At 36.1% G+C, this 27,793-nt stretch overlaps 1 protein-coding gene across 7 annotated transcripts in view; it reads right to left on the reverse strand.

Annotated features, from left to right (window-relative positions):
• Positions 1 to 861: 861 nt before the first annotated feature.
• AFTPH (aftiphilin) overlaps positions 862 to 27,793 on the reverse strand; it is a 71,665-nt gene continuing 44,733 nt past the window's right edge. For 3 of the 7 annotated variants that reach the window (XM_027966695.2, XM_042245989.1, XM_042245988.1), the window contains 8 exons: positions 26,178 to 26,329; positions 23,972 to 24,098; positions 23,503 to 23,559; positions 20,256 to 20,378; positions 14,911 to 14,971; positions 13,303 to 13,386; positions 9,240 to 9,363; positions 862 to 1,998 (listed from right to left, as the gene is read on the reverse strand). In XM_027966695.2, the coding sequence (XP_027822496.1) occupies positions 1,851 to 1,998; positions 9,240 to 9,363; positions 13,303 to 13,386; positions 14,911 to 14,971; positions 20,256 to 20,378; positions 23,503 to 23,559; positions 23,972 to 24,098; positions 26,178 to 26,329 (876 nt within the window). In that variant the 3' untranslated portion in view covers positions 862 to 1,850. Of the gene's footprint in view, positions 1,999 to 9,238; positions 9,364 to 13,302; positions 13,387 to 14,910; positions 14,972 to 20,255; positions 20,379 to 23,502; positions 23,560 to 23,971; positions 24,099 to 26,177; positions 26,330 to 27,793 lie in introns of those variants that run through there. The other 4 variants (XM_027966696.2, XM_060413863.1, XM_060413862.1 and 1 more) reach the window with 2 other exon arrangements.

Here is a 27,793-nt window from a genome sequence, read left to right on the forward strand (position 1 = left end):
TAACTTGTGATTATTCTGAAGGAAAGCTTTCTCTGAAAAAAACGATGGGGGAAATGGCAGGAGATGGACGGGATAAGCATCGTTGCTTCAGGCCTTACTTAAATTATACTCCAGCAACTGTTGCAATGGCCCGTGTAATAACCTGGCAACACAGGAATCTCTGTCAATGACAGAGGTACAGAAGAGTTCCAATGGAACATTCCCGTAGCCGATGAGGTGGACTACTGTTGGGCTGATTGCCTGCTTCTAATGAAATTGGTTATGTGACTTTGCTAAAGCAACACCTAACCTAGTAACAATATTTTAAAAGTGCTTTTAAGAAATTTTCTGCTCACCTTAGTTTCATACAGATTATTTTCTTAGGAAGAAAAAAAATTCCCTATATATCCCTATTAAACTTCACCAATTCTGACAAAGATACATTATAATGAATCATGGAAATTTCTTGTATGATCTCACGTTCTACATAAAAACAGTTTAGCTATTTAAAGGGTTGTTTGACTTCCCTGGCAGCTCAGACGGAAAGCGTCTGTCTACAATGTGGGAGACCTGGGTTCGATCCCTGGGTTGGGAAGTTTCCTGGAGAAGGAAATGGCAACCCACTCCAGTACTCTTGCCTAGAAAATCCCATGGACGGAGGAGCCTGGTGTCCATGGGGTCGCCAAGAGCTGGACACGACTGAGTGATTTCACTTTCACTTCAAATTCTTATGGGTGAGAATCTAATTCTTCTTGGTTTTAATAAAGTGAAACCCTACCAAATGATTTTCTCTGGATTGAAACACATCAATATGAAATAAAACTTAATGTCCAAATTCATTACATTTTCCCTCAGATACCAAAGTACAGACACCAGGCTAAATTTCTTTTAAATTATTTTATTTTTGTGTAAGCTAAAAGGAAATTTACACACTGAAATCTCAAAAGACCTTAGGCATGCGCATTAACCTTGTTAGAGGTTCTTCTACATGTCTTTCTTTTTTCCATAGGAATTTCCCCAAACATTTAAAACCCATAGTTTTTACTGTATATACAGCCTAAACCATAGCAATCTATGATTATGTCATTTTACACTGTGCAAAATCCTCAAAAAATAGTGGTACAATAGAACAACAAAAAAAAATCAGTAACAAGTAAATTTCATTGTAAGACATTCATGTAATTTGGTCCTTCTCCAAACCAAACTGATTTAAAACAGACACAATCTCTTTAAACCCCTTCAATCAAGTTCTGACAATGATCCATACCCTATAACAAAAGACCAATCAATGCAAGTACCTTGCAAAAGGTCAAACAGCAATAGGCCAGATTGAAAAGATTAAAAAAGAGCACAAAAATGGTAACAAAAGCCAGACCTGAAACAAACCCACCACACATAAAAAAAAAAAAAAATTGAACAGGGACTTGAAGCTTATTTATGATAGCAAAAGTAATTCAATATACAATATGAAAAATTAATGCGACATTCAATGAAATCTGAAAAGGCTGAAGGGGATTTCATAGACAGTGGAGATTTGGGTTTTTAATTTTCATTTTTTATTTCAAAAGTTGTGTAAGAAGGACACCACCAGTGTATTTCACAAAGACATAAATGTATACACCCCAGCAACACAAAAAGAATAAATCTTCAAAAATGTTCACCCCCGATTATTTACATTTGTTTCTAATATAAATTTATGACTTCAGTATGTAAATAAATATACATTACTATGTATACCTTTCTAGTGCGGCTTACCAACAAATCAGCTGAACTTTAAATTTTTTCTTTTTTAATTAGAGCAGGTATGCTTTTGATGGTAGGGAAGGGCTGGAGGGAAGGAAAAGCAATTGAAACTGTCCAGTTCACATCTGTTATCCATCTGCCTTCTCTTGGGAGCTTGTGGAAGGTGTCAAGGTGGTCGGGAACATCAACACCTTGGCATGCATGAACGTTAGGTCAGGAAGGCTGGCGATCACCTTGATGGCTTCTTCGCTCAGGTGCTCTTCTCTTTTAGGTTTCCTGTTGACAAATGAACAAACACAAGTGTCTTAAAGTGACTCTAGCTATAGGCCAAATGGGAGAAAATCCACTCTCAAAGCAGACAGCAACCTGTGGGGACCTGAGTATCTTCTCCTCCGACAGTCCCTGAACCTTGTCATACCTTGGTGTTGAGTGCTTTCTGTGCCCGAGGTGAAATCTCTTCTGAAAACTCACACCGAATTTATGTATGTTCATTACAGTTAGACATGCCTAACTGTACCCGTGTAGAGCTCACAGCTCTATTTAAGGTTAGAAGAATCTACCCAGGCATACTTTTAAAATGCTACTAGGGACTTCCCTGGTTGCCCAGTGGTTAGGATTCAGAGCGTCCACTGCAGGGGGGCACAGGTTTGATCCTTGGCTGGGGAACTAACATCCCACATGCTGTGCAGCGCAGCCAAAAATAAAAAACAGTTACCAAACAGAAATATAATGCCTTAGTAAAACTCTGCCTGATTAGATTTCCCCCTCCCCACTGAATAAAGTATGTCTGGCACAAGCCCTCATTAAGTAATTTTCACCTCAGGCTTTCTTCAACCCCAAAGGGGAATTCCAGGACAGAAAGCCCTCAGCTCAAAAACACCCAGCCTCTGCCCCACTGGGATACAGATGGTTGGTCAAAAGCCTGCAGCACTAGGGCCAGCTGCTGAGGCCGAGAATGCACCCAGGCAGGAAGGACTCAGGGAGAGGGGAGTCTCGAAATCTGATGGGTCCTGTAGATGAAATGCCCCTAGTATAAGAAATGAGCAGTGTGGGACCCAGGACAGAAAGGAAGAGCTCCTGCTGACCTGGGTGCTTCAGTGAGCTACAGAAAAGGCCAACCGAGTCTCAACTGTGGCTCACATTGAGCACAGGACTGTAATTCAACCTTTATTTTCTCTAGGATGTTAAATACACTGAAAGAATAGCTGCAGTCATAATGATATTAATTTTAGATCAAAGTTCATTTAAAATTGTTGGCTCTACAAGGCTCAATTCTCTTTATGGTACTCTACTAGGTGCAACAGAAGTTATTTCTTCCACCTAAAATTTTTCTTTGTCCTCTTCCCTGGTGGCTCAGACGGTAAAGTATCTGCCTACAATGCGGGAGGCCAGGGTTTGATCCCTGGGTTGGGAAGATACCCTGGAGAAGGAAATTGCAACCCACTCCAGTACTCTTGCCTGGAAAATCCCATGGACAGAGGAGCCTGGTAGGCTACAGTCCATGGGGTTGCGAAGAGTCGGACACGACTGAGTGACTTCACTTTAGGATGTGGTGAAGGAAGTCAGGAGATGAAACAAGAAAGGAAAGATGGATGCAGGCCTTTACTTAATACCTGCACTTTTATGTTGTAATCACATTTGAGTTCAGGCTGAAATAAAAATATTTTACAGAACAACTGAAAAAAAACAAACATCAGACTTTTAGGACTGAAGTCCTCCAATATGAAGTTCAGCTTCAGGCACACTGAAACCATCAGCAGATCAATCTCAGTTCTAGGATTTCTCAGAAGAACAGAATAACACTCCAAAATTTTTCCGATTAACGTCTACATTTTTAATGGCACTTAAATCACAGAAAAACTATGAAGTGGCTGGGAAACTGACTATCTGCATTATTCCAAAATAAAACCAGAGAGGCCGGTGCACTTTTTCGTCTCAGAGTGAACAGCTAGAAAGCCCCATGGGAAAGGGCAGCCTCTCACCAGCAGTCGGTCTCAGGGTCACTCACGGTAGGGTCAAAATGACATTGTGTCTTCCGATGTGACATAGCACCTGTGAGGTCTTCCAGCCAAAATGTTTACCGGAATTCCTCAAACCTCTAGATAGAATATCCAGTTGATAGGAAATAAGGGAAATTGAGAAACGTTTGAAAACTACTTGAAGGAAGCAAATGGACAAATCCAGAGGTTGGGACATTCTGTAGGACACACGGAGTGACCTTTTCAACCAGCGAGTGTTGTTACACTGAGAAGCCAACAGAAGGGATGGGGGTAGATACACTAGGTCAGAAGTCCTAGACTAGATACTGATCTGGAGAAAGCAGAGAGAAAGGATACTGTTGGGAATTTGAATACATACAGCCTGAGTGTTAGATGAAACGAAAATTTACTGAAATCGGTGGAGACCACTGACTGCAAGAGTAGGCTCAATTTGTATAGACTATAAAATCTCATTTTTGGTTAAAACAACAACTATATGTGTATATTTGCAAAAATAAAGATCTGAAAGAACTGAACTAGGGAGTTATAGTGATATGACTGGTGAGAATGTGATACTTTAACTAAAAATATTTTGTCTGTATTTTCTTTCTATGCTTACTGCTTTTGTAAAGATAAAAAGTTATTAAAAACAGTAACAAGTAAAATCACACCTAAATGCACCTTCTCATTTGTGGAGTGCAGTTGGGGTGTGGGGAAGGAGAGCAAAAAAGTTTTCACCCAAGGAATGGTTGGTAAAGATTATTCTAGAGTTTCTACCAACTGCCTTCTTTCAGAGGCACTACTTGAAGGCTAGCTGAAGTTGGATTTAAAAATAAGTGAAAGTTTACATAGTTTACATATTTTGTGCATTTATTTGTAGTCACTAAGGAATTGATGTGCTCTAGTTTTCTTACAATATAAGAAAGAAGAAAATGCTTGAGAATTTGAAAATAAAATGTTACATCATGGCCTTTCCCCAAGAGGCAAAGGCAATGACCTATTTTTGATTTATACTCTCCCAAGTTAAGATTTATCCTTTTGGCCAATGCAATACAATTAAGGGTCTAGAAATAAACCCATACAATTATGGTTACACTGATTTTCAAGAGAGAAACTGGGAAAGATCTGTCTTTTCCACAACTATCGCTGGTAGAACTACATGTCCATGGGCAAAAGAATGAACTTGGATCCCTACCTTACATCATATTCAAAAATTAATTCAAAATGGATCAAAGAACTAAATGTAGGAGTTAAAATTATGAAACACTTACAAGAAGAGTTAGCACAACACTTCCTGACCTTGAAGTAGGCAATGATTTCTTAGATATGGCATCTAAGGTACAAGCAATGAAATACACATATATGTATGTATATAAATATATATACAGAACTTCATCAAATTAAGAAACTTTTGTGTTTCACAGGACAAAAACCAAGGAAGTGAAAAAACAGCCTACAGAATGAGATAAAACATTTGCAAATCATATCTGATAAAGGTCAAGTATCCAGAAGAATTCTTACAACAACAAATATTTCCTTAAAGAGACGCAACTATTCAATAAGCACCTGAAAAAATGCTCAATTTCACTGGCCATCAGGGAAATGTGAATCAAAATGACAATGAGATGTCACTTCACACCCTTTGGGATGGTTATAACCAAAAAGTCGGACAATAACAAGCCTTGTGAGAATGTAGAGACACTGGAACTCGCAAACATTATTAGTGGGAATGTAAAATGGGGCCACCACTTTGGAAAACAGTTTGGTAGTTCTTCAAAACATTAAGTGTAGCATAACCATGTAACACTGCAGTTCCACCCACAAGAAAACTGAAAGCATTTGTCCATACAAAAACTTGTACATGAATGTTCACGGCAGCATTAGTTATAACAATCAAAACGTGAACACAACTCAAATGTACATTAATTGATTAATGGATAAGCAAAACGTGGTACAGCCATACAATGGGATACTAGGCAGCCATAAAATGCAATGGAAAGTACCAAAATATGCAATGATATGGCTAGCTTGAAAATATTATGCTAAGTGAAAGAAGTCAGACACAAAAGGCTATATAATGTATTATTCCATTAGTATGAAATAACCAGAATATGAAAATCCATAGACATAGAAGGCAGATTAATGCTGCCAGGAGCTAGAAAAAGGAGAATATAGGGAGTGACTGCTAATGGGTATGGGGTTTCTTTTAGGAATGATACAAATGTTCTGGAATTAGATGGTGGTAAGATGGTTGCACAGTGACAGACTATTTTCTTGGGCTCCAAAATCACTGCAGATGGTGACTGGAGCCATGAAATTAAAAGATGCTTGCTCTTTGGAAGAAAAGCTATGACAAACCTAGACAACGTATTAAAAACCAGAGATATTACTTTGCCAACAGTCCGTCTAGTCAAAGCTATGGTTTTTCCAGGAGTCATGTATGGATGTGAGAGTTGGACCATAAAGAAGGGTGAGCACTGAAGAATTGATGCTTTTGAACTATGGCACTGGAGAGTCCCCTGGACTACATACAAGGATATCAAACCAGTCAATCCTAAAGGAAATCAATCCTGAATATTCACTGGAGGGACTGATGCTGAGGCTAAAGCTCCAATACTTTGGCCACCTAATGTGAAGAGTCGACTCACTGGAAAAGACCTTGATGCTGGGAAAGACTGAAGTTGGGAGGAGAAGGGGATGACAGAGGACGGGATGGTTGGATGGCATTACCGACTCAACGGACACGAGTTTGAGCAAACTCTGCGAGATGGTGAAGGACAGGAAAGCCTGGCATGTGCAGTCCATGGGGTTGCAAAGAGCTGGACACGACTGAGCAACTCAACAACAACAATGGTCGCACAACCTTGCAAATACACTAAAAGCTACTGAATCGTATACTTGAGAAGGGTGAATTTCCTGGTATGTGAATATATGTCAATTAAAAGGTAAAAAAAAAAAAAAGTATGCCTTTTGGCAACTAGTCCTTTGGCTTATGTAAGCTTCAGCTAAAAGTCGGTGGCTATTAACTAGCTGCTACACACTGATTAAGATTAGGAAGTAATTTTTCTCTGTATTAGAAAAGGTAAGCTAGAAGATGGAACTATTTTAAAACTGAGAACTTGCATTTCTTTAAAAAGTCAGTCACTTTCACAACTTATGCTTAGAAAGAGAAGAGCACATGCATTTTCTCTTACATATGCAAAGGCATTTGGAGAAGAGTATGGAATGTTGCTTGCTATATGGCAAATTTCTTCTACCTAGACCACTGTTTCTTAACCCTTCCTCACACTGCAGTTCCTCAATGCTTTTTCACTGTGTCTTCTGTGTACTGACAAAAGCCAAGATTTTGCTGGGGTATACACTTCAATTTTTTTTTTTAATCAAAAACAAAAAATGAAACAAAACATAAAAATAACAAAGACACTTAAAAAGTTCTGTTGAAACTATGTCACCACTCTCTCTCTTCCCTCTGAGATTCACTCATGGGGACATTTTACAGTATTACCTTCTAATTATAAGACCTGTGAACATCTGCACTTCTCACCATTTTCAAATAGTTAATTCCTCAAAACAGAAAATTCAAAGGTGGCAACTTGTTTTCCTTTCAATTTATTGTGTTTTAAATGTGAAGCTGGACAGTTACGACACTAACCCCCAGATGCACACTATAGTTTCAGTTCATCTCATAACAGTACAGAATAAGAGAAAAAAATGGAAATAACTTCAAGTTATTTAAGTTGGAAGAGTGCCTTAGTGTACAGAATGTTTCAAGGGTGAGTTGAAGTTAGGAGAGCAAGCAAGTTAACTATGTGGCTTAGAGCTCCTCCTAATGGCACAAACAATGAATTCTCACCACAGAGACTTTCAACATTACTACAGTTCACTCAGTGAGACTGCAGAGGAAAAAGGTGAGGAAACACAAGGACTGCCCTTAGAAAAGGCTGCACAAGAAGCAGCAGGAGAAAGCCCAAATGATAAAAAGAGCATCACTTGTTTGCTTGTTTTTAAAGTCACTAGCCTCTAGTTAACATATATAGAAAAAAATGGATGAGAAATTTGCATAAGAACAACATTAAGTTGAAAATACAATTTATTTGGAAAGAGAAAAAATTAGAAAGCAAGCAAAAAATCCACACTAGCTTGATAGGAGGCTTAACTGTGCCAGGTAATATTATCACAAAGAAATGGGTGACAAGAATGAGGGAGAGAATCTGTGGCTAAGCAAGAATGAGCAGACTACAAACCCATTCCTGGGAAGAGTTCAGGGCAGCCTTGCTTACAAAACATATAATAATGGATTTTCTTAATTATGAACATTAAGTGTATCAATAATAATAGCGATTGAATGGAAACTTCAGCACACGATACAGTTTAAAAGGCCATGTGAAAATTCAAGCCAAAGTTTTAAGACAGGTAAGCATTTATTATTCACAAAGAAAAAAGTTAAGTTTTTAAATGGATGTTTTTCTACAGAAGAACTGGTTTAAAAGATAAATTGGAATTTGACATGTGAATGGAATGTATTTAGCCAGGAGAAAGCCAGGAGAAAGCACTATAACATCTCTGCCTAACTGGGCAAAGGTAAATATTTCCACTTTTTGTTTTTCTTTGGCTACACCATGCAGCATGTGGGATCTTAACTCCTCAAACAGGGACTGAACCCGTACCCCCACCTTGGAAGCGTGAAGTCTTAACTACTGGACTGCAAGAAGGGTCCCAATATTTTTATTTTAAAATGTTGATGAATCACAGATTTGGGACAGCAGAGTTGGTATCCCAATCAACACTGGTATTTGCTCTTGCAGTAGAGATTACCTTCATAACCATTCCTTTATAATGATTACCTTCTTATTAGAAACTGCCTTATTTTATGGTTAACATGCCAAAGCAGTGGGTTATTCCAGAGCTTAATTATGTAAAACTAAAGGTTTTTTGAATCCTACACACAAGCCCACATGAGATTCCTGGTATCTGAGAAAACTGCTTTTCTAAAGGTCATGAACCTAAGGGGATCCCAGAAGGCTTGTTAAAAAACAAGGTTTCAGGACCTAAATCAAAGGTGCCACACTTCAGCAAATATTCCGAAAACAAAACAATGGCTGTGCCCTTCTCTCTTAGCCTGGAGGTGAAAGGATTAGCTTACATGACTTTGGGATTATCAAACTGGGACCCCAGAGATGATCATCTCAGTAGGTAGGAAAGAAAAGGGGGAGAGTTCTGCAGTGGTTTTATGATCTCAATTCTTTAATCAGACTCTTCTTTTGTTACAAAGTTGGGTACAGGCATAGGGAAAGAGAAAAAGACCACATCTGTCAGCCCTTTCCAGTCTCTCATGAAATAGCTCTGCTCTAGTAAATTCATAATCAAACATAACTTGATACTATTTTCTAGAATTGGGCATCCATTGCATTTATATAAATGTAAAGTGAATTTTAATACAATATATTGAAATACTGCCAACTTATATGCTTTCCCATCTGGGCTACTTTGTTCAAACACAGAATTCAAAATTAGGGTATAATGAACACTAGCTTTTACCTGGTAGATGTGCTTGTCTTCTCTACTGTGGACATGAGTCTTGCAAATGCATCAGTCACTTTGAGGCTTGAGGTGGAGATTTCCAGCTTAGAAGTTGTTAATTCATACAACTCTGGATCCACACCTTACAGTATAAAATGATAGTCAGTGATGGTGCGCTGCAATGGCTTACTCAATTAGCCACAATCCAAGATGCAAAAGGCAATTATTCTGTAAACATCTGAGTCTTTTTTTAAGTACAACACATCTTTGGAACACTAACACTGTATTTATTTTTTAAATTATAAATTCCACTTTTCAGAGTTTTTATAAAGTAGGAATATACTTTTAAAACTCCACTTTGGTATAAATACAGCTTTAATTAATCTAACATTTATGTAGCAGATATCATTCAAATACTTCTAAAAAAAACTGTCTGCTATAGCAAACTCCCTAAATAGTGGATTAGTCTGTGATGCAAAAGTTAACTATGTTTTACAAATAGAATGCACAATGATTTGTTACACAATATGACACCTCAATTTTTAAATGGACTGATTTAACCTCAGTTTTCGAACTTCTATTTTCCCTTATCTCCATGACCATTTTTCCTCCATATTTTCACTCATCCCCCCAAATTTGGACGTTAATGTAAAGTCCCACATACACTAAGTGATTTGGTTAATTTAAATACATTTTGACTATCTGAGGACATGAAATATTATCCAAAGAATTAAATTATTACTAAAGAAAAGTTATATACCACAATGTTCTTCTTTAGGTAAGAAGAAGGGAGGTAAAATATTTTCAGAAAAAGTGAATAAAAGCGCTACTTTTGAACAAAATGAAAATCATTCACAGCTGAATCTAGTGGCTAACAGTTCAAATATCTTCTTGGAAAAATTCAAAATGAAGCTGAGTTCATTAGGATTAGGTTTATTGTAAAAGTCTAGTAAAATCCTTTCCATCCGACTTCCTTAAAATACACATACATATTTTAAAACTTCCGTGAATATCACTTTATGTAAAATATGATGACTACAAAAAAACAACAAGTATTTTCAACTCACGCTAAGCTTAGGAAAATAAAGACAATCAGACACAAATTTTTAAATTCTACCCTTTCTTTGGTTTCAGCAAATTCAGTAGTTTTGAATAGAAAAGCAGATTTTAAGTACAAATGTCCTATAGTTTCATCAATCTCTACTTATTATTTCTTTAAAAAGTCTTAAGATCAGCAGATAAAATTATATATAAAAGAGTCATATATTAATGCTCACAAGTTTTCTCCTTTTAGGGTATTTCAAGGTTAAGAAGAAAATCAGGAACTGCTTTCTATGAACCAACTTTGTAGCTAACTAGCAGATATAAACAGATCTCAGATGTTTACAGAAATTATACCAGCAAAAGCGGCTTTCACAGTTACCATGTCCAACAAGGGAGGAAGGCTATAGAAAATGTTGACTCTCCCAAGTTCTTAACAGTTCATTAAGGTACAGTTTCAAAATATAATTTTAAACCCCCTTTCTTTGTATTTCTATAATAAGTATAAATATGCAGCTAAAATGCAAAAATTTATAGATGCTTGTAAAGCAGGACCAGATGAATACAAAGCACCTCCTTCCTCTACTGTGAAAGGTTCTATTCCAAGTAACCACAAAATTTAGGTAGATGGTGAATGCATAATGCAGAATAAACAACTGCAATCTGACTGGCAACAGGAAAGTGCTAGTGAAAATTTAGTTGGGTTTGTAAAATACTGGCCACTTGGCTGTCAAACAGGAAAGTGGGAGATTGAAAAAAAAAACAACAAAACAAAATGCGAATCAACCTCCCCCAGCTCTCCAAAACCATTATCACCGAAAAAAGTACTAGGGCTATATTTTATATTTTTCAAAAACAAGATAACTACACAAAAAACTGGAGAGTAAATTTTTTTAATGGAAAAGATTCTTTTTTTTTTAAACAGAACCTTAATGAGGCATAGTTCAGTTACAGAAATAAAGCTAGCCAACCAAGTTCTATGCCAACCTCCTAAGTCTCAAACACAAAATAAATAACTGCAAGCTAAGACAAAATGACTTTCCCAGAAACAAGTCAGAAAAAGTGCAAGCAAGTGGTGAAATGGAATACTCAGGAAAGTGTTTACACCTACAGCTTGATGGAAGTTTTAACAAAACCCAGTAGCAATAAAACAAGTCAAAGCATACTTATAGTAATCAGGTTCACACAGAGGCCTAGAGCATATCGATGGACAAAAATATTTAAGAGGTTCCGAAGAAAGGATCGCAATCGACCATGCTAATTTCATTTCCATTACAGCTCTAAACCTCGGAAACTGCTTGCTCTTCTCCAAGCCGTGTATGTATACTGAACCTGGTTATCAAGTCATTTCTGTACTTCTTTATTTGGTCAGATTATTTGTGCTCTTATGGATGATTTTTAACTGCGTTTGAAATGTAACCAAAAGTTAAATTTAAACCAGGTTTTTAGGCATCCAAAAATAGTGACCTCATTTAAGTTATCATACAGTTCATGACAAAACAAAGCTGAGAGCAAATTAAAAATAGGAGTTTGGTTGGTGATGGACAGGGAGGCCTGGTGTGCTGCGGTTCATGGGGTTGCAAAGAGTTGGACACGACTGAGCGACTGAATTGAACTGACTTCATTCTTGGGATTACAGTAATAAGGAAACTGATACACAAGTTTTTTGGTTCCCCCACCCCCCCCATTAAGTATTAAAAACTACTCATCCAGGTCATTCCACAGCTCACATGTATCTAGATGTAATTTAAATAGTGAAATACCATATTGAAGTTAAAACCAGACACAGATTAGTTTCTTATATGCTTATAAAATCTTGGAAACAATGAAAATGATAACCAGGGGATTAGATTAGAGGAATCCAGTCATTCTACAAAACAGCCTTGGAACATCCTTATAATACAACCATATTTCCATAACCAGACTTGGAGATGGGCATCCTGGGTCCCAGCCTCACCCTTAGCTGATTGTTCTCTTAGCCTCCCCCATTTCCCATTATAGCTCCTGAACTGCTAGAAGTGGGTGGCAGGGTTATCTAGTTGAATAGAACAAAACCAGCAAATTCTCAGGAACCAGGCTGGCTATCTACCTGATCCTAGTAGGGACTCAGAGGGACCCTCACTAGGCATTCTGGGCATCATCATCTACAGGGCACTGTAACAGCCATCTGGTGATCAAAAGGTGTGACTACCAGAGCACAAGTAGGGATGACAGAGAGTCATTAAAATCATATTAAATAAAATATAAACATAAAAATGCCATTATATTTTAATTTTTTATTCAGTTAGAAAATGACAAAGTACATTAGTCCTTGGGTCAATGAACTGAACTTTTGCCAGGCTGAACATTAACAGGCACTCCAATAAGTTTTAATTTCTAGCTTTTAGTATCTCACAGCAATTATTTTCTACTATCACCCTTAACATTTTTTTTTTCCCCTCCATGGAAAACTAACAGTAAGCTTTCTATTCAAGAGCTACATAAAAACAGTAATAATTCTATGTGGGACTATATAACTAAGTGCTAGACTCCAACATTTTGGAACCTAATTATACATTTAGCAGCATTAATAAATACTAATTGAATGCTAGAATCTGTAAAGGTTCTATTATCACAGACACTATAATGTCACTGTGTACTAAAATATTCTTATATATCTAAATTTGTATTTTTTTCAAATGGCTTTGTAGAATATGCTTTAAAAAATAAGCATATAAAAGATCACATTTTCTATTTACAGGGAAAAAAAAAACACCCTGCCTTTAACTGTGTAAAAGACATTAGGGCTGTTTTATATCTAGAAACTACTTTCAGCTCTGACTATTACATTCTAACAAATCTTTCCTTAAAATACATTTCTCATATAAGTCACTTGTTATAGTCAGATACTAGAAAATAACAGTAGATAGATGAAAGAAAAGTATCAGAAAGACATTACAGAGAATACAATCTATTTGTTTCCTTGTTTATAGGAAAGTCAAGTGATGTGGTCATGCTTTTAGTAAATATACTAGAATTGTGGTTTTAACACTCTGCTGACCTGGGATTGTGGTGCTGCTGCTAGAGCTACTGTCATCCACGGGCCCAAAGAAATCAAGGTTCAGAAGAGTGGAACCTCCACTAGCTTGAAATTCAGTGACCGTGTTGGTAGGCAGCCACACAGAAGGTAAGCCAAGGGAGGAGGGGTTATGTGTAAAAAGGGGTAAGACACACACTTGAACATGCAGGTTATAATTAGTAGTCATTACACATTTTAAAATCAACATTAAAACAATGTGTACAGTATTAGTTTTTCATTGCTAAGGACATTTCTAAAGTAACAGTTTAATTCAATGTACATTTTCTCATGTACAATGTAAATAATTTAACACTTAGTAAGGTTTTAGTTAGGAGTTCAGTTCTTTCAATCGAAACTTGAAGCCATACCAGAAAGACCAAGGGGGAAAGTGTACCCGTTAAAGGGAAACAATACTTTAATCTCAACCCAACATTAAATCACTGTATATGCCCAAATCAATCTTTTATGTTAGTAGTGTTGGTTTCTAATGAATGATTTTAAAAGTGACAAAGTTGTCGGTTTCAGGACACGCACCAATACATTAACTTAGTTTAAAATAAAATAAGGTAACAGAAATGTCATTAACTGCCCTACCCTGATGTGCAACCACAAGCTGTACTGTTCCCCTTTAACTCTGAAACAGTAATCAGAAATAGTATACATTTTTAAAGAAGTTGTTAATAAAAAGCACGATGATTTGACTGAATAGGACACCAGACAACAGCAAAAGGTGCATCCAGGCTTTCCTTCAGTGCTGTTATTCAATTGGATGCTTTCCAGATACCCTAGGATCCCCTACTCTAAGGCAGAGCTGATAGGAGTAACAGGTGTTTCAGACCATGGCTCAAACAACTTACGAAGTATAAGGACCAAGAATAATTCTACTTTAGAGTCCGATTAAAACTTGTGATATCAACACACAGGAAACCTAGTATTTTGTGTTATTAAAAGACCCCACCTTATTAGAATAAGTTAATCCTTTCTCAGGATTTTCTTTTAAAGCCATAGGAGAAACCAATTATTTCTGGAACTACCTACTAGTATTTTGAGCAAAGTTTTAGAAAAGGAGCATGAAAATCATTCATTTTTCATTTGCATACAAGTGCTCTATAAAATATGATTAAGTCTGAAAACTACTTTGAGTCAATAAATATGGATCTATTTGCACATTGTTTTTGGTTAAATAATTGTGCTTTGTGCTTTAAAGCAGCCTCTAGACACAAGACTTGGCATCCAAGAAAATTCCATAAACTAAAACTACAGAAAAAAAATTCAAATAAATTGGTCCACCTAAAATGTTATTTAAACTACCTAGATATTTGTGAGAAATAAAGAAGCTTATCTTTGACTTAAGATAAAAAGAAACTCAAATTTTATCTGGTTACTACTACTTATATATGGACATTAATAATGTTAATAATAGTAACGGCTGGTTTCTTGAGCAATTACTATTCAGAAAGAAAGCCTGAATTTCCAAAGATAAGAAGTTATGTTCAAACAAAAATGGAAATCAGCAGAGAGAAGTCTGTCTGAACTTTGTAGCTTTCTTAACTCTAGCTCTGGCGCTAGAGGCTCTACGGAGAGACGTACCATCTAAAGGGTTAGTAAGGCCACTGCTACTCCAGTCAAACTGGACGGGTGGTAGAGACTCCTAGAGTTGAAAACCAAAAAATCAAAATTAATCAGTATAGGTTGTAGCAACATAAAGAATCCTTAAAAACAGAACAAAACACTATTATAGCAAGATCATTAGGCAATAAAATACCTAAAGACAAAGCTGGGATAATTTACAATTTCAGAAGGTTATCTACAAATATTAACACAAACTGAAATTGCAAAATTTATAAGCAGTACAGCTTGTTGACTGTACTGTGTATCTGACCGTACTCAGATACACCATTAAAAATGGTGTATCTGAGAAATGGAATTATCTTAAGTTTTCAAACAGAAGTTTATCGACTAATTCTACATCAAGATTTCAATCTATTCTCCAATCATAATTTAAACTACTGGCTTGAAAACCTCACTGATCTTTTTTCACTAAAGAGTGATCTATTTTATTTTAAATGATTAGCCACTTACAATTTCTTAATAGATAATACAAGGCAACAGAGAAGGTAGCATACTGAATTGGAGGCAAGCTGGGTTATTAAGGACTAAGTAACTAGCTGTATAAACATGGATGTTAGTTTCTTTGGCTTCGTTATATATATACAAATTTTTTTTAAAAACATATAACCTCTAATTTAGAAATTACTTATAATCAGTATTAGAATTTAATTTTTAAAATAATGTACTGAAAAGTATACTCAGAACTTATTTGAATATTCTATGTTTAAAAGCTCTGTTAACTGCCAAACACATAAAGATAAAATAAGCAAATGATAAATATAAGATGGAAGGTAGTACAAAACATTAAAAAAAATGATCCACGCTTTAAGAATATTCCTGACAGGGAAAAAAAAAAAAAGCATTTTCTTCTTTTATTTTGGGGGTGGTATTGGCAACACTTATTGAAATAACCTTTTATTAGACTCTTACTATCAATATGTTATCATCTTTTTTTTGTTTTGCTCACTGTAAGGTAGGCATTTATTAAAACTTTATAATCATTTTTTCTCTGTAGACAAAGACACTGTTCCCTGTAGGAAAGGAACGTGAATTGGCTAATTTTGAAAGTCTAACCCCATGGTATTATAATACAATTGCTTTGATAACCAATGATGGGCATATTACTATAAGCATTTGGTCTCCCCCATATCAAGTCAGGCCTGGAGATATTAACAAAATAAAATACTGGTGATAGTGGCAGCCTGGATGGGAGAGAGGTGGAATGGGGGGCTGGTGAGGGAGACGGAAGAATCCTGTATCTTGACTGTGGTGGTGGTCACATGAAAAAATAGCACAGAACTACACACACATATTGAGGAAATGTCATATTCTCAGATTTGATATTATTCTATAATTATGTAAAATGTGATTGTGGGGAAAACTGGTGAAGATACAAGGCACCTCTTCTGTATGATCTTTGCAACTTCCTGTAATCTATAATTGTTTCAAATAAAAGTTTTAAAAATCCTGGTGAAAATCTAGTTCATAACCTACCTGCAAGACTGATAAATAAGTTATAAAAGATCTTCTTTAGCTGAGCTCAAAAACAAACAAAAAGCTCTAGGTATTCCAACAGATTCAACTTGTTCTACTTCTCCATCAGGAAAACCTTTAGAACTATTCAATACTGACTAGATGGACAAAACTCAGATTTATGTAATAACAAAATTGCTGGGTAAAGCGAAGCAAAGCTCTTTCATTAACATGTTTTATCTAAACGATGTCAAGAACCTGGATGTTTTAAAATATTTCAATGATTTTTTGGAATCTTACTTTTCACAGACATGTATGGCATTTTGAAGATACAACCAATATTATAATAAAGAGGTACTAAATTATGAATCAAAATTTAGTGGAATTGAGATGGATGAAAAACAGATACCTAAATAATTACAGGTTAACTAGTGGCACTGACAAGCAGGCAACTCAAAGAGAAAGCACTAGAATGAAACATTTAAAAATAACTTTATGTGGCATGAATGATTACTGCAGAGACGAAAGCAGACAAGTTCATAATAAAAAGAGGGGGAAGAAAAGGCTAGAGACAGGAGACTTTGGTTCTAGTCCTAAGTACAGCACTGACATGTGATTTTAGGTAAATTACTTAGTCTTTCCAAATATGTTTTCTAATTGTAAAACGAGAGTACAGAGCTAGACTGTCATTTTTTTCTTTCTTCTAACTCTAAAATTCTGATTCACAACTGAAATAGCAACATAAAGCAGCCTAAGAGACGAAATTTGCTGGTGGTAACCAGCTGGATAACTGCTAGCCAGAGAGCTGACTCCACTTGGCAGTGAATAAAGTATGGTTAACATCCTAACCTTACTAAGAGGGAGTCAGTATGGTACTATGATTGGTGTGACCTTGAAATTCAGTGAAAAAAGATGTCAACAACAACAAAAAGTATCACTACATGCTTTTTATCTGTAAACTGTCTTTTTTCCCCCAGGTAAAATTATCTTTAAAAAAAAACCCCCACATTAACAGATATCAGTAAAATACCGAATGTCTAAACAAGAGATGTAATGGCAGAAAGACTGGTGAGTACAAACTCATTTGAAATAAAAGACAGAAATTTAGTGGGTACCAAACTGAAATAGAAAAGACAGATCAAAAAGCATGCAGTCATAATGAGAATTATGCCACTATGCTAAGTTTAAAAGTCACTGTTCAAGGATGCCAAAACATAGAAGGAAGGTTTGCCACATGCTTTTTTGGGGAAAAAAATTCAGGTATTGAACAGGTTTTTGCTGACACATTTTGCTAAGCTTCTAGCACTAATGTTTATGGTTGTTTCACCCGAAAATTATCATTAGGAGGAAGACTGAATAGCCAAAATGTTATGTGAAAAATAATATATACACTGTATGCTTAGGAAGAGTGGTAAGAAATACACTTTATATGGAGAACCTTTAGAATGTATTTCAGATGTTTGCTGAGTATGTTAACCTTAATCAGAAGTATGGAGCCAAGCAAAGAGCATGTAATTTAGTGATGGAGGTCAGGCATCTCAGCACAAAATTGATATGCATGCTGCAATCTTCAGTTTGAATGTTAGAAAGCAGACCTACATAGGCTCAAGTCAATTCAGAAATAACTTTGAACTTCCATTGGGAAATACTGTTTTCATTGGTTTTCCAAAGCCTAAAAACTAAAGCCAATGTGGATCACAAAATACCATAAAAAGTATAGAATAAACTTGTTAATTCAATATTGATGTGTATTTTTAAAAAAGGGAAATGTGTACATGAAACAGAATAAAAGGAAGTACTTGATTAAAAAGAGCTTTTAAAAAATATAAATAGCAAGAGACCACGTTCCATCTTCCAGCAAAAAAGTTAGATATGCTTCAGTGACACTGAAAATCCCCATACTTGCCTATAACTAGGGAGACAGTCCTTTGAGTACAAGTACATAGGGGTCTGTATGTATGTATAGAGATGGCAGCAGCTGAATCCTTGTGGAGCTGCAACTAATCACCATCAAATTAATACACGTTGATTTCTACTAAAAATCTTCCATTAAATTAATACACATGCTTTTTATTAGGTTATCTAGACTTTTAATCAAGTCTATAATTAAATTATATGGAGGTATGACTAGGCAAAAGTGACAGGTGACAACTAATAAAATAAGTAATAGCTTATGGGGTTGTAATACATGGAAATGGTTGGATGGAGGAGAAGAGGCAAGGAAAAATAACAACAAATGGCTCAAATTAAGAACAGCTCCATTTCCAGAAAACATACCAGGCAGTTAGTCAAATTATTTTCCTAACACCTAGCATTGTACGATTAAGAATGCTGACTGAGGCAGAAGTGAGAATGTGCTATAATTCTGGAATCTGCATAGACATGGCAGGCTTGTGAGAATAGCTGATAGCCAGAGGGCAATATATAGCCAATGAAAGGAAGAGAGCTAAGGACAGATTCAGGCTACTGAGACATTTTACCCAAGGCACCTTGCCTGTTGCCCAATCAATAAGGCCAGGCATTTTATGCATTAGGTCTCCATGCCCACGAATTCAGTGACAGTAATAAACTGGTCTGAGCGACGTTGAAGCTAAGCTCAAGTATAAACCACAGTGGTACACAGCAGTAATATTACATGTTTCTTGAAACACACCTGAAAAGGCAGGACCCTGCTTTACAAAATCATTTGCCAAAGTATGTTCTTCAAAACACTAGTTCTACAGGTGTTATAAACTCCTCTTCCTTGATCCCTACAGAAAAGGGTTCTATGGCCAAGTAAATTTGAGAAATAAAATAAAATTAAATAGCATTATTCACTGCAGGATTTTTCAGAGTCCTTAATATATGCGTTGTGAACCTTCAAAGGTTGTTTAGGGTTTGATACGAAATATTTTCCGATCTCACTTTGGAACCGTTCTTTAGTGAAGCTATTCTGGGGATTAGTGTTCAGTGGAACACATCTTGGGAAAGGGTGTCCAAACATGCATTTTTGTGTTAGACATAATTAGTGATGATATTTACGGTTAAGGAATGACAAACACAGCAAGAATATATTTTAGAAATGGTAATGTTCATTAAGAATACTAATATTTTAAAAAACAATTTTAACCTGCACTGAATCAGTTGCTAACTTGATGTCAAAAAAGTAAGCAAACCAAGTAAGCTATGTTCTCCCAGGAAAAAAGTGAGAGGAAGGGCTTTAATATTAAATATATTGGACTGAAATATGATTTGTGCTTAAATGTGCCAAAGAAGTAAAGGGTAAGAAGGGTAAGACAGCCTTCTTTTTTTCTTAATCTATACAATATTTTGTTAAAGGCTGTATCATTTTCAACTTAACAGCTTTATTCAAACTCTTAAAAACAACAGTTATTGATATAATAACACACCTAAATTTTATAACTTTATAAAATTTTTGCAAGCTTCAGGAAAAACACATAATGGCAGACTTGAAGAGCTGGTATAATGCAATGTTTTCTTTTTTTTGAAAATCCAGCACTTACCAGATTTATGTGTCAGTAATAGATCATAAAATGTACCACTTGTAAGTGATTTTTTGCTTGCTTCAAAGTTTTTATTTTACAGGTAAAAAGACTAAGGCCTAGACAGGTTTAAAGGACTTACCCATAACCAGCCAGTTCTCAAACTGTCTTTTCTATTTTTTAAAATTAAAGAGAATTTTCTCATTGTATTTCAAAGGATGTTAATAAGAACTGAAATCACATCTATCATGAAACTAAAATTTAAAAATATTTTTTAAATGAAAAGTTATATATTAAGGAAAACAATGTATGTGGACATATGTGTACATACATGCATAAATGTATCTATATACATCCAGATATTTTTACCTGGAATTGGTCAGATGTACATGTGTTCATCTCTGGTGACATAGTGGTGGTCTGACCGATGGAAGCGATTTTTTCTGCAGCAGATAGTGGTTTCAGTGGTTCCTTGGTGGGCTCTAACATACCCTGAAAAAGGCATATTAGCTATTAGTTGGGGGAAGGATTGGCCCATAAACTTCACAAGAAAGTTAATTTAGCAGAAAGCAGAAAGAACACAGGTCATTTGGAAAGTACTGAAGACAAAAAGGAACTAGTCTAAAGTTTTGTTTAGTGAAAATCTTACAGCACTCTAATGGGAAATATTTCATAATAATACCTTTGTAATCCAAACTTTTTGAAACAAGACCTTGTAATTTAAACTGGATTTGCTTTAGAGTGCCTGGTTATCACTGTCACACAAATGCACAAACACATGGAATGGTGGGGGAAGGGAAGCAGCAAGCAAAACAGTGTATTACATCCATGTGTTGAGAATGCAATACTGTTCTGATGTTTCAGACGTAAAACTGCAGCAAAGGGCACTCTTCATACACATTACACCACGGTGGTACTTAGAGAGGTGGGAGTGGATTCTAAAACACACCATATAGTGTGATGACATCCCTATGCTACAACGTGAATTTAGTTGTCTGATCCTTGCTCACTACAGGATGGGAGCCTCACAGTCATTTCAGAGGGGAAAACCTCTTATATGTTCCACTAGGCATGTTACGAATTTATCACACTCTTTCAGTAAGAGAGACATTCAAGATGGGCGTAGAAACAAAGAAGAAAAAAAATCAGCACTTTGTATCTGTGTTCTACCAAACACTAAAAATAATGTGTTATTTTCACGCCAAGTTATTGGCATGAAAGAAGGCCCAAGCTTTTACAAATTTTAGAATAATAACTTGACAAACTCTTGAATAGTTATCAATCAGATAAAAGTCTCCTTTTACGAGGGGAGGGCTGTGGGGGGGGCAGGGAAGCTGCTAAATCTAACAATCTTATAGTTGGAATCTATACATTTCTCAAAACAAAGCTTTCAGGAGAATCCCCCTACTTTCATAAAATTGAGCATAAGCTAAAATAAATAATTTACATATATATCAATAGTTCTTAACAACAGTACATGTGAAAGGCTTTAATCTAGCATCTTGAAAAGTGAAAATAAATTCATGGTCTAATTCAATGTCATATACATTATAAAGGTGTGTGCCCTTCTAGAAAGACTCCATGCGTTTGGTAAACCATTACTAGTCTTAGCCAACTTTTCTAATGTGAAATCTCCCTAAAGCCAGTGGTTCTCAAAGTGGTCCCCATCAGTAGCTCCTCTATCATCTGGGAACTTCTCCTACCCCAGACCTACTGAATAAGAAACTATGGGGGTGGTGACTAGCATTCTGTGTTTTAAGCAAGTCTTCCAAGCAATTCTAATGCACATCAAAGTCCCAGAACCAGTGACTTAAATGACTACTTCAGGTACTATTCCTCCAGATGAGATAAAAAGATATTGAACATCTCATGTGTGTAAAGCACTATGGAGAAAATTCAGGTATCATTAAAATTTGAAATCAGATAAACCAGATATGAAAAAGAATGCTTCTAAATGTAAGGCATCAAAAAGAGGGAGGAGGAGAGGATATAATCACTAAAACAACTTTGGTATTAAAAGCTTAAAAAAATGGTAAAACTATATTACTAATAAAAGGTTGTAATTAAGAGAGAGGAAAAAAGCATAGATATGAGTCTTTAACTCTTCATAAAACTTAAAAAATTGCCTAATGTGCTGAGTCTAACACAGAAGCATTAAATAGGTTACTGCCCCCAACATGCAGAATGAAAGTGCCCACAAATTAAATTCCTACTTCCTATGCAGAATGTGACAATTAACAGCACTAACAATCTCTAGAAAGCTACTTCTTGAGAAAAGAGATCCAAATAACCTAAAAGTTAGAAACATTATGGACTACATTTACCTATAACATAAAAGAAAATAGGGATGATCAAGGTGTTTTGAAAATACAAGATAACCATTCACAAAGGAGCAGAAATTGATTTTTTAAAAAAGCTCAAAGAAGCTTTTGTCCAATCTCACAAAACAAACCAACAAAAACAAAACAAAGCAAAATTTCAGTTCAGTAACAATAATTAGAGCTTATTCATAGAGAAGTTTGCAGATTAAAAAAAGGTCAAGTTCCACACCAAATTCATTTTCACATGCACATAAAGGGTTTTTATTTTAAATTCCATACCAAGTGTTCCTTAGGGTTTTTTTTTCTTTCTTAAACACAGTATTTTTCTCCTTATTTTCAAGTTATTGGTGAAAAAAAATTTAAATATTTTTAGTTTAATAGACAGGACATTTTTATCCACCAATAACTCAAAGACATGCCAAAACCCACCAACACATCAAACTTTAAAATGTGATTGAGTCTTGATAAGGTACAGAATGAAAATTCCTCAGTTTTCCTGGACTACCTGGCATATCTGAAAAAACAAAATTTAACATGTTTAAAACATTAATGGAAAAACTAAGGCCCAGTTATGGGTCCTGACTCATTTTCATTTGTTCTAATTTGCTGTCTCCAACCTTTTGTATATATCCATGGCTTCAACATTGCATTATTTAAAAATAATCAGAAATGCATTTAAACAAATGATATCTAAGGCTTCAGATACTTCAGTTTCTTCTTTTTAAAAGCAAATTAAAAGAGAGAGACTTCCAAAGGTGAATTTTACAAAAGTTATAAACACTGCTGCTGCTAAGTCGCTTCAGTCGTGTCCGACTCTGTGCGACCCCATAGACGGCAGCCCACCAGGCTCCCCCGTCCCTGGGATTCTCCAGGCAAGAACACTGGAGTGGGTTGCCATTTCCTTCTCCAATGCATGAAAGTAAAAAGTGAAAGTGAAGTCGCTCAGTCGTGTCTGACCCTTAACGACCTCATGGACTGCAGCCTACCAGGCTCCTCCATCCATGGGATTTTCCAGGCAAGAGTACTGGAGTAGGGTGCCATTACCTTCTCCGTTATACTACTATTATAAACACTAGTAGTACTAAAAGTGTCTATAATAAATAAAATACAGAAAAATGTCTTCAGATCAAGACTTGAAGGGATTTATGAGCTCAAAAAAGGATATTATTGTATTTATTCTCTTAATGGTCCCATACCATATCTTAAAATACACTTTCCATGTCATGCTATGTAAGATGATTTTACAGAATAAATGCAACAATAATAAATACGTGCAAAAGCATCATGGTACTTACCAATCCTGCTGCATACATGGGCACTATAACAGGTTGCTTCTTATTGCCCGTGAAGAGCTACATATGTATGTTAGAGAGAAAGAATATGTATTTAGAGAATGATTTGTCAAACAATGAAACAGTTTCGGAAATACTCTTGTAATGCTTTATTATATACACTGTGAGTGAAAAACTGAAGAAATTGTTAAATTGCCCTTATGGGGTTATAGTTTTGATCTCCCACTCCAATTCCTTCATCTCATAGTTAAGCAAAAACACGAAAACATCTTTTTCTAAAGATAAAAAATTTCAGAGAAAAATCTAGATAGATTTACACTTAGAAGTTGGCATATTTAAAATAAATGAACATTTAAACAAACTATCTATTTTTCTGAGAAACTAGTTTGTCATAATTTGTACAGAGGTGTGAAAGAATTTAAAAACATCCATAAGTTGATTAAAGGATTTTCTAAGGTACTAATAAACTTACAATGTTTCGGGTGTCTATTCCCAGGGAGCATAAAAGTTTCTTGTTGCTATGGGAGCCACCCCACTGATATCTCAAGCCATGTGCATCATGGACGTCCTGTAGTTCGGTCCACACATCCAGCAGTTCCCTGCAAAGGTCACAACACAATGAAGCCACCAACAATGGGTTACTCAGTAGTTTTCACCATGAATTCTACTTTTAAAGTGACTATAAAATATTATACATTCCAATTAATCTTGTGTCTAACATGAGTATATATATACCTATTACCTGAATAAAATCAACAGCCAACATTTAGTCATTAGGAAAGTAACTAAATTAAACTCATCTGAAACAAGCAAAAATTTAGCCTGTATGTTATTCTTATCTAATTTTAAAACAAAAGCATTTAAGAGGATAGAAATCACTGAGCACTTCACCATCTTACTAGAGCTATTTAATGTTTTCTCCTTGAGTCCTGACCCCCACACACACAGTTGCAATTACGGTATACAAAAAATTCTGTATTCTTTTTTCAGACTTTAAGCATTTCCTTATCTACATACATACCTTTTTCAATGGTTTATTATGTCCTATTAGACAGATGTGTCATCATTTATTTAGCCACAATCCTACAGTTTTAATTGTTTTTACTGTTGGCTCCAATTGCTAGTCAGGCAAGAATATCTTCCTGTATTTTACAGTGTGTTAGTGTAGAATTTTGTTATTTCCTTAGACTGAATCTCTTGGGTCTAAGAATATGAACTGTCTGTACAGCTAGCATATTCTTAAAAAACATATCTAAATGGTTTCAAGATGGCAAAACATCAATCTTTTTATCTCCTTTTAGTCTCAGAAATCACCCCAAAACAAAAGTCAAGAAGCAAAAATAATATTCATCTTAAATGAAATTATGAAATACTGCCTCCAGAGGTGGTGAGTAATGAAATATAAGAGAACCATCTAGGAATAACTTTGAAATTAAAATTGGAAAGTCAATCTAGACCCTCTAACATCTAAAATTTAATAGCAGTTTCAGAAAGAAAACAGAGGCACTGGAGGGAAGGTAGCTAGCATTGTAAGACAACTGCTCAGTGCGGAAGAACAGAAGCTTCCTGATTGAAAGGTTGTGCCTAGTAGTCAGATGAATGAAAAAAGACCCACACCAAGATATTTCACTGTAAAACATCAAAACACCAGCAATGAAAGACTCTAAATTATAAATGTGAAGTGGGGGTGGAATAAAGTAAAATTTTACTTCCTGGGAACCTTTTCTTCACTACCCACCCCCACCTACCCCCCAAGGAGGCTATCAGAGGATGTGCTTCACCAAAACGGGATTTAACTGAATGGAAGTCCCAAGACAACGTGTGATAGGACGCCTAGATTGATCTATTTCAGATGAAGGAACTGGAAGATGGAAGACTCCAGGCAAACAAATGGATTGGCCAGTTTGATAGGTCTTATCACAAGTAAGATTGTATGAACAGGCTATTCGAGGGTAGGGACAGATTTAGTGAGTTTAAAAAAAAGAGGAAATCATTAAATCCAGGAAAAAAGTGTACTATAAAAGAAATAGTGGCTTAGCTGTGAACATTATTTACATGAGCATAATAACGAAAATACCAAATAACAATTTAACCAAAAGCTATGACGTAAGTGTAATGGGAAGATGAAGGGAGGAAAACAGCAGATGTAAGATCTAAATTCTCATCTATTATACTGCTGTTGCTGCTGCTGCTGCTAAGTCACTTCAGTCGTGTCCGACTCTATGCGACCCCATAGACGGCAGCCCACCAGGCTGCCCTGTCCCTGGGATTCTCCAGGCAGGAACACTGGAGTGGGTTGACATTTCCTTCTCCAATGCATGAAAGTGAAGTCGCTCGGTTGTGTCCGACTCTTAGCGACCCCATGGACTGCAGCCTACCAGGCTCCTCTGTCCATGGGATTTTCTAGGCAAGAGTACTATCATACTAGGAAATCAAAAAATAATATACAAAAATTTGACTGGATAGAATAGTGCTTTAGAAATTTTTTTTAAAAAACAGCTCAAAAGTGGAGAGGTAGAGAGATTTTTTAATTACATCTTTAGGCACAATATGATTTTTTAAACTTAAGTTAATGTTTTAGAACCTTAACAGTTTAAGATAACCTTAGATAACCTTATAAATTAGAACAGTCAAACTAACAAATATACAAGTAGACCTAAAAAGTGTCTACTACTTACCCACTTTCAGCTAAGGCCTCTCTTGTTTTTATTGGCAAGGTGCTTGTTTCCAGTAAGTGCTTCAGGGAAGTAACTTCTTCTTCAGTATCAGGGACAAATATGGAAGGAAAACATGCTTCGAAAATTCGCTCCAGGCGGTTTAGTAAAGCTGTCTGCATCAAAACACCCCCCCCAAAAGTTTATTTTCACTTTCATAATTTTAACAATGTCACAGCTTTATCATTAATATAGATACACCCACACCCACAGACCGATATTCTGTCCACTGCTAAGGGGTGGAGGAACTACTAGACAGATACAGGAAGCACTACGTGAAAGAAGCGTAACTACTCTTAAAGAAAGTCAGGTCACTCAGTTGTGTCAGACTCTTTGCGACCACTTGGACTGAAGCCTGTCAGGCTCCTCCATCCATGGGATTTTCCAGGCAAGAGTACTGGAGTGGGTTTCCATTTCCTTCTCCAGGGGATCTTCCTGACCCAGGGACTGGACCCGGGTCTACCTGCTTTGTAGACAAACGTTTTACTGTCTGAGCCACCAGGGAGAATAACTACTCATAGAACACTTTTAAATAATTGTGGTGATACAGTGGTGACAAATAAATGTAGTTACACATCAAGCATTATGCCTGTCACTTTACAAACATTACCTTACCTGACTACAAAATTCTACAAAGAAGAAATTATTACCCCATTATACAGTGAGAAAGCAATCAAAGTTTGAATTATCTTCCCAAAGCAAAAACAAAACCAAAAAACCCAGACAATATTCTTATTCTTTTCACTACACTGGGGTGTTTCTTACTACCACTCATATACTCTCTATTTAGAATAAGACTGGATGCTGGCAAGAAGTGTTATGCTATTATATAATAGTTGAACAGAACCTAAACATGAACATTTGAATTTTGAAAATATTTTTAATTTTTAAAATAAACATTTTTTTACTGAAACACAGTTGATTTATCAGTTCAGTTCAGTTTAGTCGCTCAGTTGTGTCTGACTCTTTGCGACCCCATGAACCGCACAGCACGCCAGGTCTCCCTGTCTATCAACAACTCCCGGAGTCCACCCAAACCCATGTCCATTGAGTTGGTGATGCCATCCAACCATCTCATCCTCTGTCCTCCCCTTCTCCTCCTGCCCTCAATCTTTCCCAGCATCAGGGTCTTTTCAACTGAGTCAGCTCTTCGCATCAGGTGGCCAAAGTATTAGAGTTTCAGCTTCAGCATCAGTCCTTCCAATGAACACCCAGGACTGATCTTTAGAATGGACTGGCTGGATCTCCTTGCAGTCCAAGGGACTCTCAAGAGTCTTCTCCAACACCACAGTTCAAAAGCATCAATTCTTCGGCACTTAACTTTCTTTATAGTCCAACTCTCACATCCATACATGACTACTGGAAAAACCAGAGCCTTGACTAGATGGACCTTTGTTGGCAAAGTAATGTCTCTGCTTTTTAATATGTTGTCTAGGTTGGTCATACGTTTCCTTCCAAGAGTAAGCTTCTTTTAATTTCATGGCTGCAATCACCATCTGCAGTGATTTTGGAGCCCCCCAAAATAAAGACAGCCACTGTTTCCCCTGTTTCCATCTATTTGACATGAAGTGATGGGATCA

The sequence above is a fragment of the Ovis aries genome, chromosome 3 (assembly GCF_016772045.2).
Source record: "Ovis aries strain OAR_USU_Benz2616 breed Rambouillet chromosome 3, ARS-UI_Ramb_v3.0, whole genome shotgun sequence".
Classification (NCBI taxonomy): domain Eukaryota; kingdom Metazoa; phylum Chordata; class Mammalia; order Artiodactyla; family Bovidae; genus Ovis; species Ovis aries.